Below are 19,126 nucleotides of genomic sequence, written 5' to 3' on the forward strand. Positions count from 1 at the left end.
GAAAACAATGACTTAAGATGAAAATGATGTAAGAAATATAAAACAATGCCTAACAAAATGTTCCTAAAGGAGCCATGTATAGACCTCAAGGGATGTTCATTTTATCCTTCCTTATACTGTCCTCAGACAAACCTAGACAACATATTAAAAAGCAGAGACATCACTTTGCCAACAAAGGTCCATAGAGTTAAAGCTGTGGTTTTTCCAGTAGTCATGTATGGATGTGAGACTTAGACCATAAAGAAGGCTGAGTGCTTAAGAATTGATGCTTTCAAACTGTGGTATTGGAGAAGACTCTTGAGAGTCCCTTGGACTGAAAGGAGATCAAAAAAGTCAATCCTAAACGAAATCAACCCTGAATATTCACTGGAAGGACTGATGCTGAAGCTGAAACTCCCAATACTTTGGCTACCCGATGCTAAGAGCCAGTTCATTGGAAAAGACCCCGACGCTGGGAAAGATTGAAGGCAGGAGGAGAAGTAGAGGATAGAGGAGGAGATGGGCATCACTGACTCAATTGACATGAGTTTGAACAAGCTCTGGGAGTTTGGTGATGGACAAGGAAGCCTGGCCTGCTGCAGACCATGGGGTGGCAAGGAGGCAGACACGACTGAGCGACTGAACAACCACCACCACCACAACAACAACGCAGCCTTAGCCTTCGCCAACTGCCCTCCCTTGGGGTCCCTGGGACAGAAGGCCAGTTAGAGCGCGCAGAGGGTTGGCGCTCCCCGAGGGTTCCCGGCCCCCACAGCAGCGCAGGCAGGAGCAGTCACTTCCACCCAAGAGCGGGAACTGGGGTGGGGAGCGAACAGCTGGGTGGGGACGGCCGCGCGGCTAGAGGTGTTGGGCGCCAGAGAGAGGTGGGGAGGGCCGCGGCAGGGGCGGCGGGAGCGGGGCGGGGCCGGGGCGGGCCTGGGGGCGGGGCCGCGGAGCGGGATGCGCCACAGCGCCCCCTGGCTGCGTGCTCCCCGCTGGGCCCCGTGGCCGCCTCAGGCTCGGGCTCGCCGGCCCCTTTGTGTGCGTCGCGCCGCGGCCAGGAGAGCGCGGCCCGGGGCCCAGCCACGTTCTCCTGGTCCTTCTCCGCTCCACCCTCCTCCGGCCCCCGGCCTCGAGCGTTCGCCATTGGGCCGCCAGCAACCCGCGTCCCGCCGCGCACCCCACCCCGCCGGGCCCGGGGCGCTCACCGCCCCCCTCTACACACCACACCACACACACACCGCCCTGTCCCCCTCTCCGGTCCTCCCCACCCTATTCCAGGCCTCCAAGGTGGAGAAAATAAACTCCAAGCAGAGCAACTCAGAGACTTCAATAAAACGCCCAGGACCTAGAGCCCGAGCGCGTGTGCCGGGCGGCGAGGGGCGCGGGAGGCGGGGAGGGGGGCGCGGGCGGGGGGACAATGAGCGCATGAAGTTACCTGCCCGGCGGCGGAGCGGGCTGCGCGCTCGGCGCCGACGGGTGCGCGCCGCGGCTTGGGGGAGAGTTGAGCGCTTTTCCCCCCTCTTTTTTTTTTCTTCTTTTTTTTTTTTTTTTCTCCTCTTCTTCTTAAACAAACCACAAACGGATGTGAGGGAAGGAAGGTGTTTCTTTTACTCCTGAGTCCAGACACCTCTCTCTGTTCCGTCTAAGCTTGTTTTGCTGGACACTTTTTTTTTTTTTTTAAGGCACAGAAAAGGAGTTTGCTTGATGTGAGAGTGAAATGGACGTAAGATTTTATCCACCTCCAGCCCAGCCCGCCGCTGCGCCCGACGCGCCCTGTTTGGGACCCTCTCCCTGCCTGGACCCCTACTATTGCAACAAGGTGAACGCTCTGCTTTTGTTTCCGCCGCGTTCTGGCTGCTCGGTCCCGGGAGGGGGGCGGCGGCAGGCCCGCCGGCCGGCCGCGGAGGCCGGTCTCCCGGGCGCGCTCGGCTCGCAGCCCCGCGGCTGCCGGGGCGTGCGCTCGGGGAGTCAGTTTTGCGGAGCAGCTCCCGGCTTTACCCTGCACCGCGATAGTGCGGAAAGTGACGCGCTTTGCTCCATCGTTCCCTTCCCGCTGATCGCGATTCAGTAGTCCTGCCTAGGGTTGCCGCGGGCGCTGGGGGGAAAAAAATTAAGAAAGAACAGCAGAATACTTTGGGGGTGTGTCTGGGGTCCCGGAACGCAGGCGGAGAGTGAGAGAATTCCGTTGATTTTCTCGTTTCCCCTTCTCCCTCCTTCGTTCCTGTGCGGGCTGCGGGGGCTCGTGGTACCGCTTCCCGGCCCAGAATTAGTTGCCAGGGGAGCCGCTGGGAGTCAGGGTGCCGGGGACCCGGAGAAGCCCTCCGCCCGGGAACGGCGCTCCGCAACTCTTTTGTTTTCCCGAAGCCGATCGGCGGTAGAGCCCAGTATCCGGGCTCGGATCTGCAGGCCGGGGTGCCACGGGAGCGCGGGGTCCCGGGGACAGCTCCCGCCCGGAGGTGCGCGCAGAAACCGCGAGTTTGTTAGGAACTGGGCGGGCGCGCCGCGTTCACGTTCGGAGCAGCAGCACTCGGCGCGGGACGCGAGCAGGTCCTGGACTGGACTGTACCCGAAGCCCGGGGACCCCAGGTGCTCAGGCCGCGGGGTCCGGGGCGAAGCCGGCCGGGAGGGTGAGCGGGGCTTCTGCGGAGCTCCGCTTGTCCCAAGGATGGAACAGTCTGGGGATACATAGGAAGGGGGCGACTCCTGCGCTTTCCCGAACTCTCACCTCCCGGAGGGAGGACGCGTGGGGCACCGAGTCCGAGAGCAGCCGCAGGGCCACGGCTGTCCTCGCCTCGGGCTTTTTGGACATGTCTAAACAGTCCTGCCCGGTGAAACGTGGCGGGGAGAATTGAGTTCTCTGCGACTCTGGGGGAGCGGTTTAGACGCCCAGCTCCCGCTCGGTGGACACCGTGCCTCTGCCAGCAATCCCGCGTCGGCCCCTCGGTGAATTCCACTGGATAGAGCGTTGGGACTGGTAACATTTGCCCGGTGGCGAGTCATCATCAAGCAGCTATTTTACGTGAGCCGGAGGTATTTAGCGCGTTTCACCCTCAGCCCCGGGGCCCCAGCACGCTGCAGACTCGCAACTCAGAGTCTTGGTCAATCCAGGCGCGCGCCCGCGCGCATGCACACACACACACTCACACACACACACACTCACACACACACACACTCACACACACACGCACTCACACTCCAGACACCCTCCAGACACACACCCCACAGAGCTGTGAGTTATAGCATCCCGTGGAGAAGTTCCCTGATGCCCTGTGTATACAATGTGTAAGACCAACGTGCGTGTGTTGATGTCTAGGCAAGTTAGAAACCAGAGGAGTCTAGTCTTGGACAAGGTAGAAAGGCTTTTCATCCCGCAGGAAGCATCTCTGTAGCTAGGGACAAGTTGGAGGGTAAGGGAACTTTGACCAGAGAAGTTTCTGTGATGAAGTTTCATTATTTGTTGGTAACATAGCTCTTTTACTCTAAAGTCTGGTTTGCCTTAATAAGGAGGTGTTTTGTGTTTGTAATATTTTATTTTTGCTTATAACACGTCTACTAACAAAAATAATAGAAAGGTAGCAGCATTCTTGATAGTAAAGACCTATTCCGCAGTATTAATTGGAACCAAAAGGTCAGAAACATTTTGTCACTGAAACTGGACAAATCTTATTAAGTTTATCTGTGATTTTATAATGTCTTAGATACACATTTCACTCGTCATTCTAGTGATAGGAGGGTCAGATTTAATTTGAAAGTTAAATGCTTTGGAAAATCAAGAATTGCTCCAATATATTAAATCATTTTCCAATTAAGTGCTTTAAATAATTTTAGTGGGTTGTACTGTGCATTGAATAAATTAATTTAGAAAGTCTTCAGAATTTTTTTTTACTAGCTCATTGAAGTTCCTTTTAAGTCATCCAGTGTACGGGGAGCAAACTGTTCTTTTTAAATGCAAATCAGCCACCCTTTCTATAGACTGGATGCAAGTCTTCTATTTTACTTATTCAGGGAATAATGGATTTTTAAAGATACACAGTCATAAGATACACTTTTCATAGTAGGAAGAGACTTCATGGAAATGTTTGCCTCAGGATGTCTGCTCCTGCCCTTCTCTGGGTAGCAGTCTATCAACTATGTTTGTCACTCATTCTTGATTATATTTCGTGTACTGAGTAGATTTGCTAGGCCCCAGAAAGCCCCGGCACTAATGTTTTCTACTCCACCGTGATTAGCATTGGCACAAAATTTCTGTCCGGTTCCACAGTTTGAGCTGCTTACAGTGTAGTCAGCCAGCATTCATTTTTGCAGTGACTCAAGTAGATTTGCTGGGATCTAAAAGGTGGACAGAAGTTTGAAAGAGGTGAAATAATCTTTATCTACATTAGTAAAAACAAGTTAGCTCTGACTCCCCCCAAAGAGAGAAGACTGCAAAGTAAACCTTGTCTCTTTCAGAGGTGTCACTAGTGTGTAGTTGATTACAAGAAACAGTCACTTTGTCAGGCTATTTGTTTTCAGTAGGATGATAAGATCATAAATTACTAATTGTCTTTATTTGAAATCTGTCGACACTTTACTAAAGTCAGTGTGCTAAATCCCAGCGGAACCAGTATCTTTCTGTGCTTCAGCACCACACACTGTGACTAGACTTTCTCCAGTGACATTATTTTTTTCAATGTCAGGAGAGACCCTAATCCAGAAAATGAATATCCTCTTCCTGGAGCTTTTCTAAACTAAAACGAGGTTGTTTTACTTTGCTGACATTCTCCAGCACTGCTGCTCTATAGATTGCCAAAACACTACTTATATTGTTCAGTTAATAAACTCTGGAGGAGCAATTTTTTGGAAAACAGTTTAATTTAGTATCGCTCTGTTGCAAGAACACATTAGGTTATGAGCACATCATCATACAAAGTGGCCTCCATTTTCACGTAACCCATTGAGGGAGAAAAGTGAGAACAATGCATCGATGTTAGTTATGGCAACTGTGCGAAGCATCTCTTCTTATACAAACAGCCAGAACTGGATGGCATGTTGCTGTATATAGGTCAGCCTTTGAAATAGCAGTGTAACTCATAGACTGGACAGGAACCAGTAGGCTCAAAGTAACACTGTTTACCTCTGGCAACTTAAAGCATGGCTTTGTTTGAGACATTGAGAGATGGGTACCATACTGGAGTTTCATCTAATGAAGGCTATTTTAAGTAACATTGTATCCCTTAATTGAACTGAATGTTACCAAAAGAAATTGGATTATAGGCACTCCCAATTGGAGCTTAGTAGTAAAATAGAGTCCTCTTTTTTGTTCTAGTTGAAGATGTCAGAACATTAGTTTAAATATATACCCACAGAGTAATAACAGTTCCTTTCAGTTTCTAGTGCAGTGTCATTTCTGAAGATTGTTTTCACTGATTTTATGCTAAATTGGGACGAAGAAGTGGCACTTTTTCATTTCTGCAATGATGTGATGTGTTCAGTTATTGCTCAGTATCTGCCCACATAAGGAGTAGTAATACAATTATGTTATGACATGGCTAATGACAGGGATGCTGACCTCTGCCAGCAGTGGGAGAGGAAATAATGGTCTTTACTGTTCTCAGCGGTTGCTTTTGTGGAATCAGGCCCTGAATCTTTCTTTGACTGATTTAGACCCAAGGAAGTTCATAACACAAACCCATGCTTAATACTGGCTATATACAGAGTGAAAAATAATGGGCGTTTGGAATATTGGGCTTTTGTCATTGAAATGAGGAAGGAAAATGTATCATCTTTTCACATAAACACAGGAGGAAGAACCTGTTTGTGATGAACTCTGACTTAAAATGTCAGGGCTAACATTAAACATTTGATGACTTCTGAGGAAAACAAGATTCATTTTCATCTCTGCAGAATCTCCTTCGAGCTTATTTTCCTGTTTAGAGTATTATGTGTTTTCTTGAATGTGGCAAAACTCACCCTTCCTAAAATACAGGATTTGCAAGCACATTATGATGGAGTCATTATTTCTGCTTTAATACATGTAAGAAAAAGGAGGAGGGGAGAGAGGAGGGAGGGGAGGACTATAAGCAATTTAGAGCATCATGCTTGATTAGTTCCCTCCCTACCCCCAGAACTTCTAGGACTTTGGGAAATTCATAGTCAATACTTTGAACATCATTAGTGTAATTAAAAACTCCCATGGGAGTTTTATTAAGCTGGCATCTTTCGTAAGTTTTGAGGTCTTTAAATATGTTTTAAATAAATTTATAGGCAAGAGCTTTGAGCCAAGCAATCATATGGTTTTGGCCACTAAGTCAGATGTCATACAAAAACCTCAAATGTAGCTATTGATATCTTGATTTTGTGAGATATCTCAGTGTCATAAACTCCAATTTTAAATGTCTATGCAAAAATTTTAGTTTTGAGCTTTGGAGCTCATAATGTTATTTTTAAAATAGTTTACATTATTTACTATTCTCACATTTTACCATTTATTTTAAAGTTACTGAGTGATGATATTAAGGAGCATTTTGATATTTCTCTTAGCTGGGAAAACCAAACTAATATTTAAATATTATCTCATCAGCTGCTTATTGTTGTTTTTTTAAGTGACATGATTGCAAGGGGCTTAGAACAGAGAAAAATGTAAGGCACTTGAATCTGAAAGAAGTAGGGAAAGTTCCAAGTTAACAGTGGTTTTCTTAGGACCAGAATGGGTCTCAAATGTTGGTTTTGGTGTGTGGGGCTATTTCTTGTGGTCGTATTTTTTTGTGTGATGGGCTAAATTCAAGAAAGGGATAGGTTAGGGGACTGGGGCTATGGGCATAGAGGAAATCTTACCACGAAGGATGACTTATTCTCGTGCTTTCCAACATTTTGCTAACTTACTAGAAAGTTGAAAAAGACCCTGGGGATATTTCTCAATTACTGGAGATCCTCCTGTCTTGATGGAAGCCTACCCTCAGCAACTGGTCTGTCTGTGTGTCTGGTGCCTCCTCCCTCCCTCCTCCTCATCCCCTTCCCAAACACCCGCAATCCTGGAACAACTCCCCCTCCCCTGCTTTTCTCCTTCCCAGTCTGGGTCTGAACGTGGAAGGTCTATGTTTTCTCACCTGAACTTGCTCTGCTCAGATCCTTGGCTCACCATTGTGTTCATCTTGGCCACCTTTGGTGCTTGTCTTCATTGTCATCATTGCCATCATAGCCATGTTGGCAAGTCCATCTTTCTCCCAGTACTTGACCTTTCTTGGGCACAGAAATTGGAAACTTCTAGTCCGTAGGCCCAGGTCCACTTCCTAAAGTCCTCAACTAGGCTGCTATCCTTTTCCCCAGCTGAGTGAATGACCTAGGGTCATAGAATAATAGACTAAGAAAACAGATGTGATCCTGAGAGGAAAGCCATGGTGGGTATTTCTAAGCTCTCACTGTTCCTTTCTTCCAGCACATTTTAAGCACAGTGTATCTAGAGCTTGGGATCAGCTCCTTGAATATCCCTTATCAGTGAGAAATCTTAATTTAGACTCTAAAATAGTATGTAAGTGGGACTATGATCTTCTGATCTTTAGTTGCACATGGTAAGTTAGGTAGTTACATTTATAGTGATTATATGGGTTGGCATGTTTATGTGTTCTCATCAGAATATACATAGATAACTAAGATTGGAATAGTTGGAAATGAAGAACCTATTTAATCACTTTTAGGTAACTTGTCATCCTACATCTTAGCTTATCCAAAGGTGAATCTCAAGGTTTCTGAGAAGTCATAAGGTAGAATATTTAACTTATATTTCAAGGAAAAGTAATATACTACTTATCATGACTCGATGAACTGTTATGAACAATTGCATTTTTAAAATATTGGATCAACTGTTTAAGATAAAACTTACGTTGTATACAGCCAAATATAAGAATCTAACATGTATATCTTTGGGAGAAAACAACATTGTGATACACCATAATTATAAATACTGTGGGCCCCAAAGACATAGCTATAATCTTGGCTGCAAGAAGCTTCCCCATGAAGCATCTGAATATATGAAAGCTGCCTTGTTTAATTGAATTTAAACAAAATTTTAACATGGGAATGTTTACTTTTACCAATCTTAAAGATAGTTTCTTTTTTCTTATTTATTTCGATTTTCATGTTATTAATATACATCAGCTTTCCACGGGCTTCCCAGGTGGTGCAGTGGTAAAGAATCCACCAGCAATGTAGAAGATGCTGCTTCAGTGCCTGGGTTGGGAAGATCCCCTGGAGAAGGAAATGGCAACCCACTCCAATAATCTTGCCTGGAGAATCCTGTGGATGGAGGAGCCTGATGGACTAGTCTATGGGGTCGCAAAGAGTCAGACACAACTGAGCGTGCGTGCACGCAGCTCTCCATATATGCAGGTTCTGCACTGGCAAGTCATCCAACTTCAGATAGAAAATATTTGGGGGCGGTAGAGAATCCCAGAAAGTTTCAGAAAGTGAAACTTGAATTTGCTGCACACCAGCAGCAACTATTTACATATCATTTACATAGTGCCTACAGCTATTAGCATAGCATTTACATTGTTTTAGGCATTATAAGTAATCCAGAGATGATTTAAAGTAACGGAGGATGTGTGTAGGTTACATGCAAATACTGTATCACTTTATATAAGGACTTGAGAGACTTCAGATTTTGGTATCCGAGGGGAATCCTGGGCCCAGGCCCCTGAGGAGGCCCAAGAACAACTATTATTCAGTTGATCATTTTCTTTGAAGATGCACTTCCCAGAATCAGATAGCCTGTGGTCTCCAAGGGTTGACAGGACCAGCAGTAGATAGTGAGTTGTGTTAAATGGACTGTCCTGCTAGGAAAGCAGCCCACCAAGATGCTACAGCTTACATCTACCCTAATGAAGTGGAGCATTTTTTTTGTTTTAAACCATGCATGCCAAGTTTCATCCTAAAGAGTAATTTCTCATTAAAAACAGTTGAGTTATAAACTGCTTAGAAATGTGGTTTATAATGGAAGTGCCAACAGACTGTTAATTATAGCAGTTCTTCCATAATACTTTGAGACATGGAATTCACATTAACCTGAAATGAGTCTTTCCTGGTTATAACATGTTCCTCCCTATAGCATTCATTTTGAAAATGGGAACGTTATATTGCTCTGTGCCTGGATGCAGCAAAAAGATCAGAGGAGGGGTGATGCCAAAGAGAACCCCCCTGTTTTATCAAGAGGTATCAATATTTCCCTAGATCTCTTTATTTGATCTACAGCGAGAGTTTGCCTAACTTTTAAAATCTATCTTCAGATTTCCATTGTATTTATGAAACATCATCACTGATTTATTTTTATGCTAACAAAGGTCATGAAACCCATGTCACTCTCAATGCTTTTCTGTTTGTCCATTTTTCACTTTGGAGTTTTTAATGGTTCAGCTTTAGCCAAGTATTTATTGTTTTTCATTCTTGAGTTATGTGCTTTTATGAAGCTGTTTTGAAAGGACTCCTAAATAAACTAGTGCTATGGTTCGTTGATAAGAAGCTTTGCTAGTGGCCAAGAAAATATAAAGTGTTTTGAGTTACTATGTGGGCTTATAAGTTACATGTATCTGATCCACAGTTACAACACCATCAGTTGCTGCATGAACACTTTTCCATTCAAGTCTTTGAGCCCCTCTCTGGAAGTCAGTTACCTGGTAGAGAAATTGGCATGCGCACATACACGTGCATGTGCGTGTGTGTATGTGTTGGGTGAGCACGTGTTTTACTGTGTTTCACATTGTCCTGGATATATTTCTTCCCATAAATGCAGGAGAGTTTACCGCAAGTGGCAGAATCAGTGTGTACAACAACAAAGGCAATCATACTAGCTAGCAGGAATGCCTCATTACCACTCCTTTTTAAGAAACTTAGCCGTATTTCACATGTGACACTTTTTCACAATGATAGGGCTTTAATTGGGCAAATTATACCTTAATAAGACTAAAGAACTGAATCTTTTCTGAGGAAAGCCCTAGGCCTCACTGAAGAAAAGACTTGCTGAAGATTTCACATAAAACCTGGGCTCTTGAACCTATGTTGACTTACCCCCTAGGCAAAATAAATATAACCCTGAAAGGATATGGTTCCCTCCACTTGTTTCCCATTCTGTTTAGAAGCCTGACTCTGTTCTATGTCTGGTAAAAGTTCTGATACCTAAAAACCTTTCATCCACCTGTGTCCCAATCTTGCCTGCATCCACTAGAGGAAATAACTTATGTTTGTATCAAGGCACCCTTTTGAGCCTCAAGGAGTCAACAGAGGTAGATTATTTTGAAACCATGTGAGAAAAGATGTTCAAAAATTCAAGCCATGGTAGACCTTAGAAAAATACTGCATTCTCAGCCCATTTCTTCTATTTCTGCTACCTTAGTGGAATGACGTTTTCTCCCAAAGTCATAGATTAGTGATTCTTTCAGGAAAGGAGCGAAAGGAATAACCTTTCTAGCGGGTCAGAGGTGAATTGGGGAAAATGAGGTGTGTGTCTGTACAGACTGTAATCTCCATCTCTCAGATATTGATAAGCCCCCAGGGAGTGTCTTTTTCGCTTTCTGCATTGTGAGTCAGTGCACCTAATGAGAGATGTTAGGATGGAATCTGTTGTCTATGGGGCAGTGTAGGGAGATAAAATAAAGTTGAGAATGCCTGCTCCAGAGGGAAATGACCTCTTGTAGTTCCTGACTTCAGGGGACTAAGCTTGCCCCTCACTCCCTTCCTCTGATATATGGGCCAGAGATGGGCAATATAATATGCAAGATTAATTAAACAATGGACCAACTGGATCTAAAGATAGTCCAATTACACTGAAAGCATGTCTGCACACCACCTGATATTCTTAAGTCCTTTAACTCAATTAAATGGTTAATTTGAAAAATGATGGGTAAAGTGTTATATGCATTGGCATCTCCAAGCTCTTGTAAAAAACTAACTCTTTCCTTCTACACCAATATGCCTTCACCTAAAATGCCAGGAACAATTGTATAAAGAGAAATGTTAATAATAAAGAGGCAGGATAACCTTTCAACAAAAAGTATATTTTATCATTTGGCAGATGCAGTCATGAACATTAATCATAGAAACCTGCAGATAGTAGAAGCTTAATATCAAAGCTAATGATTTATTTTATGTTAATGACTTTCTGCCAGGGCATAAAAGACTGTTCATAATGGACTCTCTGCACGGTGTTCAGTTACTAAGGCTGATGGGATAATCTTTTTCTCTCTCCAAATTAAGCTTTTTGAAATACATTATGCCGTTATTTTTCAAGGTAACTCCAAAATTTACTGCAAAACTAATCTTTTAAGAACTGATTAAAGAAATAAAGAAGAAGAAAAATCCCAAAGCAGCTTTTCTAGTTCTTGAACAGTTTGACTTAATTAAAGAGAGAAAGTTTGCATGTATGCTAATATCCCTGAACTTGGAATGCCAAACAGTTTTCAAGTCAGCCTTTGGTGACAAGGTCTGCCTTTTGGAGATTCAGTTCCCATAAGTACATTCCCCAACAGAACCTGTTTTCATCGATTACTGGCCAATAATGAACTGAATGGTAGTAAAACCTGGAGTTGTGCACTGGGAAGTTTTAAAAATTATGTTTACAGCTAGTTATAACCAACATTATATTTCAATAAGAGATAATTTGCCTACTAAAGTTCACATAATGTGCTAATCATGTCTAGTGGTTAATAAAGGCCTCCCACCTCACTCCCCTGATGGCTATAAAAGGCTATTATATTCATGGCAACAGTTCAGGTACAGCTGCTGTGTGTTAATAATGTAGCATTGTCCCACTAATCAACACAGCAAAGGTCAGCACCCCTAAGCACCTAAACTACCTATTCTCTCTCCAAAATATTTATTGACACCCTAAAAGATTATCTGACCTGAAGTTTTCCTTAACTTAGAATTAGTTAATTCCACACCAAGCTAATTGGGTGATAAAGGTTTTGTAACCTAAGCTAGGTTGTGGAGGAGATGAATATAGATTCATACTAATCTCCCATAAACATGTTTCCCTTTCTGAAGTCATTGACTGAATTAGTGTGAGGTTGTTAGAGCCATGAACCCCTTTATAATTAAGTAAATGTGTTCCAAAGGGAGACTGTTTTCAGATTTTACATGTTATTTGAAGAGACGTTTGGAAGAAAAACAACTTTTCAATAACCAGAAGCTTTTAAAGTAAACAGAGCGAATCGGAAAACGAGAAGGGATATTTAAAGTCTAAACAGACAGGAATCTGTGTTAGTTTATAGACCTGATCCAGTAGTGAAATATTATTTGCTTAATTGTTCTTTTGGCATAGGGAAGCAATAAGAGTAAAAGCTTCTTAAACCATATTTTCTGCACACAAAGAACATATTCACGTGGGATTTCCATTTTGCTAGAAAATCGCACAAATCAATAAGCCAGCACTTATCTGCATTAAAATTAGGCAGACAACAGTTTACAGGCATAGTGATAGTGTAGTTCTCTTGATACCCTTGGTTACTGTTTCAGATAATCCTTGCCTTTGTGTCCTCAGCAGCCAAAATGTTAAGTGAACAAGATCTCCTTTTCTCATCTTGTATTATTGTCTTCTGTTTTCTGTTACTCATTTGGATAGCTTTGTTTGTGTGCGTGTGTGAAAGTGTCTTCTTCCTTGAGGACTTGAGAACCTTAAATGTTTTCAGAAAAGAAAAAGAAATGAAACTCAACTGTGTTTCCATCACCAGGAGAAACGTGAAAGGCGATCTGTGGGAGGAGCCTCTGTGTAGCACATAATGTAGGACGATACATTTGTCATGCTTTAAATATATAATGCCTACAATGAAATATGTACAGGCACAGTTGTGATCTATGAAGTCCCTGGCTCCAGTGCCATTGTTTGTAGTCTCTACGGTTGTCATACATTGTTCTTTGCACATCATACCCTTACAGCAGAATTTGACACAATTTCTAGCTTTCCGTCCTGCACCATTTTCGTTGCACAATATACATGAGTTTGACAGGGTGTGTGGAGGAAAATTCTGGCAAGCAATTGATATTTTGAAGTGGCAAGCGTTTCAGCAGCTGCTTGCTTGTGAAAAAGGAATGATAAGATATACTGTATTGTTAGTTTCAGGGAAAGCATTAAGGTTTAAGCTCTGTAAAAATGTACACATTATTCGTCAGTGGTGAAGCAAGTCTTTTATGTTTTTAGAGCTTAGCTCGCTGGCTGATGTGAACTAGAATGACATTGGTCAGTAAATGAATAGGAGTACTTTGAATTTGAACTGCTGCCAATTTTGCACCAACAAAGGAACTGACAAAAGAAAGATTTTATGTGAAATGCAAAGCACACGCGATGTTTTGGGGGCGGGGAAAGGGAAGGAGGGAGAGAGGGGAAAAAAAAAAAAACACTCACACCAGAGAATATTCTTTAATACCTACTTGCAAAGATATCAAATAGTTAAAACGCATCCATTTTTCATGGCTCATCAGCTCCAACCTAAGCTGTTTTATCTAATGTTCTTTAAAAACCTGTTGTGTACACATAGGCTTCTAGAATCTGTTCATATGGAATTTAGAGTGTTTTCCAAAATATCACACAGTGGCCTGAAGGCCTGTTGGCAGAATATCAGAGTTGCCCATGCTGGAGTCCCCAGCTCTCTCTCTCTCTCTCTCTGGTAGTGGGAAATTGTAGTTTAATCAGTTATGGCACTTTCAGTGTGTAACGTTCATTAGCAAGGCAATTTGTCATGACTGCTAATGGTCAGAATGCATCTGCTCTCTCGGTTACAGAGCGTGATAAGTAAAAAGACAAATATTTCAATACCTGATAGTATTAACTTGTTTCAAATTTATAATCCAAGGTTAGTTGCTCAAAACAGACACAGCAGCCGATTAACAAGCATCCTGTATTCAATTTTAGTGGGCCCTGTTTTTATGGATTTATGACTTTAAAGCAAACTAATGTGCTATTACGAAGGGCACAGTCTTTGATTAGATGTTCAACAGAAACTAAGTTATGAGCAGAGTACCTTCTGGGTTCGTCTGTAGAGAATTTATGTGCATAATATTTTCTGTGGAGTGCTATAAATTGAAAGCTTTAATGCACGCAGTGTTTCTGACATGCCAAATATTCTTCTTTATAATTAAAAAAATGTCACTTTCCTATTGGTTTATAAACTGGTCAGTCACTTTTCAAGTGAGATAGATACCTGATCTCTTTGAAAAGTTTGAAAATTCTAGTAAAAAGCTTCAGAATGAATTAGAAACGTCACAGCTCTTCCCAGAACTCTGCTTTATAAGATCATTGTTCATTGTTCTACACAGGAAAAGTTAAAAGATTCCCCCCCGCCCAGTTGAAAAGGCTAGAAATTGTTATGTATCTCTTATTTTCTAGATATTACATCACATTGCTTGCTATACAAAATCTTGACACATTTTCATTTTTAATGAAAGCCCATAAAATACAGAGCATAATGATTTCTTAGAAACTGAACCCAATCTTGGTTAAAAAAAAAAAAAAAGAAAATCGTTCTTGCTAGTAACAAAAGCTGTTACTGTTTAAGTTCCTGTTGAGCGGTTAGTTGGTACGCTTCGCTGAATGTTGTCAAAAAGGCTTTCCTCATGATTGACAACCCGGCAGGAATGTGAATGGAGATTTTAATTGCGTATCATGTGTGCATATCAGAGCGAGTGAATTCATGACTCTGCTTAGCTCCACATCTCTGCAGGTCAGCTGTGCCAAAAAAATGCTCTTTTATGTGCAATATCTCCAAAGAGAAAGGTGTATGTGTACTGAAGTCATTCGTTATTCATTTCTGAAGTAAAGCACTTGTGTTCCCTTAGCCTTGGAGTTTGAAAATGGAACAGAAATCCATTTGGAGATTTCTTTCTTTTACTCTTTGCACTTATACTTGGATGATGTAAATTCTTTTCTGTTACAAGTTGGGAAAAGTGCCAGAACATATTTTTCTTATGGCACTTGTTATATGAAGTGTGTTTATCTTTTTTCTTTTTCCCTAAGGAGTACTTTGAAAAGAGAAAAAAAAAAATGTAAGCCGATGGAAAAATTTACTGAGGTCAATTGCCTCTCTCTAACTTGAAATCTTTAGAAAAAAAAATTTTGGGGGGTGGTTAGTGGAGGGAAGAGAAGTAAGGCTATGTATCTGAGAGGGGGAGGGACCATGAAGCTGTATCTGAATTTTGGTTAAGAAGAGCAAGAATACAGTGTTTATGGTAAAATGACATGAATGAATATATGAATGTTCAGTTCTTAGAAAAATAACTCCTAGACTGAGAACTTAAAGGTCAAAGTTTCATTTCTGCTATCACCTCTTTGCCAAGATGTAACAGTGGTGATAAACTATTTATCTTAGTTAGCTGTCTAAATCTAACACATGTGAAATCCTTGGAATCAAACTTACTGTGTGAGGTAACTGGCTACAGTCACCCCAGATTGATCAGGAACTCAAAGTAAAAACAAAACACTCAGCAATGGATATGCTATATATAAAATTTTTCATTTGATGTGATGTGAAAATTTGGCACTTGGGTTGTAAATTTAACACCTACCTACTTTTCTGTGTCATTTTGAATGGGTGAGAAAAAGATTAGTGCCAGGGTCATTTTAAATATAATCCTAGTAATAAGTAGGGTCCTGTTGAAAAGATGGTGACTTTATAGCCATAGGATATCCCATGGGGCCGTAACTTTATTCTAGGCTTATTGTGTTATCCCAACACATTTTAGAAGGTGTCAAATTGCAGGCTGATGACTCAGCCTTTAGTATAGAAGGCCGTGGGGTTCCACTGTGGCTCAGAGGTAAAGAACCCACCTGCTAATATAGGAGACACAAGTTTGATCCCTGGGTTGGGAAAATCACCTGGAGAAGGAAATGGCAACCCACATCAGTTTTCTTGCCTGGGAAATCCCATGGACAGAGGAGCCTAATGGGCTACAGTCCATGGGGTCGCAGGGTCGGGACTTAGCAACTAAATAGCAACAATAGTAGGCAGTACAGGGTTATGGCTCTGGGAAGACACTGCTGTACCTTTAAAAGGCTAAAGAAGAAAACTTATTTTAAAAAATTTAGCTTTATCTACGGGGTGACATTTTTCTAATGTTATGGAAAACTATTTTGTACTTTATATTGAGAGCTCGGGCAGGAAAAATCTATTTACAAAATGAAAAAAAGTACTCAGCTGAATGCATTTCACTTTTAAAGATGATATTCTGGTAATGAACTTTATCAAGCAGAGAACATTGCAGGAAAAGTATTAAAGTAGTTCCTATTTGGGTTGCCTCACTTAAGGCTGTGTCACTGTTTCCATTATAACTTCTTATTTTCAGGTAGCTCTAATGCAGTCCCCACACAGATATTTGCACAGGGATGAGATGAGGATATTCTCGCCTAAGAAGCAGACTTTTTTTTTTTTTTTTTTTTTTTTTTTGGACTACACTTGTAAAGAAGCTGTAGGCTTTGTTAATAAGGCACACTTAATTCATTTTTAGAAATGAAAAGCATTTACTGAACACCCAACTGTGTGCTGAGCCTTAGGCTGAGTGTTCCAGGGGCGGAGACAGGCACAAAGATCAGTAAGTACTGGACTCTGCCTCTGTGTGACTAGCCAAGAGAGGAATGCAAATAACTGTGGCCCAGCTCTAGTGTAACTGATGTGATGCGGATGGAGTCTGTAGTCAAAGTGCTGGTGGTATAGAAGGAGTACTAATGGATTGAAGTTCAGGAAATCCCCGTTGCTTCCTGGAGGAAATGGCATTTTAATTGGCCTTAGAAATCATGCAGCGAGAGGGGGAAAGGGACTCCTATATTTTGAACTATTTTTTAGACTTCCTACCTCTTTTCAAAATGACTTGAGGCAACTAAAAAAAAAAAAAGGCCAACACCTACCTTAAGGCTATTAGTATTAATGCAGATTATGGTAGCCAGAAAAAAAAGATGCCACGTGTTTCTTAGCTCAGGTGTGATCCCTATCTGTGCTTAGTCGCTAAGTCATGTCTGACTCTTGGTGACCCCGTGGTCTGCAACCTGCCTGGCTGCTCTGTCTTTCAGATTTTTCAAGCAAGAATACTGGAGTGAGTTGTCATTTCTTCCTTTTCTTCCTTCCCAACTTGGGGATTGAACCCGTATCTCCCACATTGGCAGGCGGATTCTTTGCCACTGAGCCACCTGGGAAGCCCAGATTACCCCAATAATCAGACATTAAGTTTGGCTCTTGCTCATTCATGGAGCAAAAAATGGAAACCCACTGAGTGACAGAATGCTGATTATTTGAGAGACTTGTGAACCCTAATCATTCATAAGTTTTCCTCTCATGAAAGACTGCAAAAGACATCAAATGAGGAAATAGATGGAGGTGTGACATCACAGGATGTCTGAGGCCCCACCCAATATGGTGCCTGAGTTGAGGCTGAGGTGTCGATAGTGAGAAATATGGGCCTAAGGAGGAGAGCTTCACTCCCAGGCAAACAGGAATTGCTTCGCAAGTCAGGCAGGTAACGGTTGCCACGTGAGAGAGGGTTGGGAGCAGTTGGGGTGGAATTCAGGTTCTTCCTGAAAGTGAACTCATGCTCAGCGCTTATAGGAATGTACCAGAGAAAACTGCCTGGAGAGGGAGTTCTGTGGTAAAATGAACCTTAAGATATTCACCTATTTTTTTGAAGACTTTGTCTCAGTTACGATGAATAAGCTTTTTTTAGTGACTTCCCAGGTGGCGCTTGTGGTAAAGAATCCACCTGAATACATTTGAATCAGTTCTAATGAGATGGATGAAACTGGAACCTATTATACAGAGTGAAGTAAGCCAGAAAGAAAAACACCAATACAGTATACTAACGCATATATATGGAATTTAGAAAGATGGTAACAATAACCCTGTGTACGAGACAGCAAAAGAGACACTGATATATAGATCAATCTTATGGACTCTGTGGGAGAGGGAGAGGGTGGGGAGATTTGGGAGAATGGCATTGAAACATGTATAATATCATGTATGAAATGAGAAAAAAAAAAAAAAAAGAATCCACCTGCCAATGCAGGAGACAGACACGGGTTCGATCCCTGGTTTGGGAAGATCCCCTGGAGGAGAGCGTGGCAACTGACTCCAGTATTCTTGCCTGGGGAATCCCATGGACAGAGGAGCTTGGTGGGCTACAGTCCATACGGTCTCAAAGAGTTGGGACACAACTGAAGTGACTTAGCACGAAAGCTTTTAGAGGCTTTATATGTCGGCCAAAAGATTCAGTTATATTAAATGTAACTTCTTGAGAGACACGCTAGAGTCTTATAGTCTACCTGCAAGTTCTTTTTTAAATTGATCATCCTGATAATTAGAAATTAATATGAATGTTTTGCTTTGTGTGTAGTTGCAGAAATGCACCGGCTGACTTAACTTCTAAAATTAGTAGTCGCTTTGCTGAGATTTCTTGTTTAGTGACAGATAGGCACACAATTATAAGTAAACTGGGAAAATACAGTGAAGTGTCCAAACATATTCAGAAATGTCTTTCAGCAGTTTTAAAGGGATCTCACAGTCTTCAAGTAGTTTTTCTACTGAGATACATTAATGGAATTACACCCTGAGGGGGTGGAGGAAGACTCCAGAAGTTCCTGTGAAATCTACGGAGTTATTAGAAGGATGATGCTTCATCTTTAAGAAATATGTAAATTTTATAATATTTTCCATATCACATTCCTTGTCTGTTTTCATGTTAGTATAATACTTTAAATGACTTACAGTTGAGTCCACTCTGTTCCAGAAACCAAGTCTCTGTTATTCTAAAGTTCTGCTGCCTTCATGTATCACTCTTTGCTCTTAGGGTTATGAATTTGGGGAGCATGAAATAGCATAACAGTCTTTCATTCTTATTAAGAAATAGACTGGAGGCCTTGTACAAGCTGATTTTGTTAGGTTATCTCTCTCCCAGAGATCAGAATATTTTGTTCACTCTTAATTCTCTTTCTGACTTCCACTAATTCTGTTTTTGATAAGAAAGCTTGACAAAGTATTTGATCTTGGTTTCAAATGGAAAGCAGTGTGGCTAGGGCTCAATCATTGTTGGTCCCGTGGGCATAGTGACCTTATGCTTAAAGGGAGGGAATGGGAAAGAGGGAGGAATAGCCCATGGTCGGGAAGATACTCTGGAGAAGGGCATGGCAAACCACTCCAGTTTC

General features: G+C 42.2%; 1 protein-coding gene across 4 annotated transcripts in view; it reads left to right on the forward strand.

The window, feature by feature from the left end:
• The first annotated feature begins 1,038 nt into the window (after positions 1–1,038).
• TOX (thymocyte selection associated high mobility group box) overlaps positions 1,039–19,126 on the forward strand; it is a 311,403-nt gene continuing 293,315 nt past the window's right edge. The window contains exon 1 of one of the 4 annotated variants that reach the window (XM_070382368.1): positions 1,039–1,801. In XM_070382368.1, coding sequence (XP_070238469.1) covers positions 1,700–1,801 — 102 coding nt within the window. In that variant the 5' untranslated portion in view covers positions 1,039–1,699. Of the gene's footprint in view, positions 1,802–2,877; positions 3,013–19,126 lie in introns of those variants that run through there. The other 3 variants (XM_070382367.1, XM_005889171.3, XM_070382370.1) reach the window with 3 other exon arrangements.

This window comes from Bos mutus, chromosome 14, assembly GCF_027580195.1.
Source record: "Bos mutus isolate GX-2022 chromosome 14, NWIPB_WYAK_1.1, whole genome shotgun sequence".
Classification (NCBI taxonomy): domain Eukaryota; kingdom Metazoa; phylum Chordata; class Mammalia; order Artiodactyla; family Bovidae; genus Bos; species Bos mutus.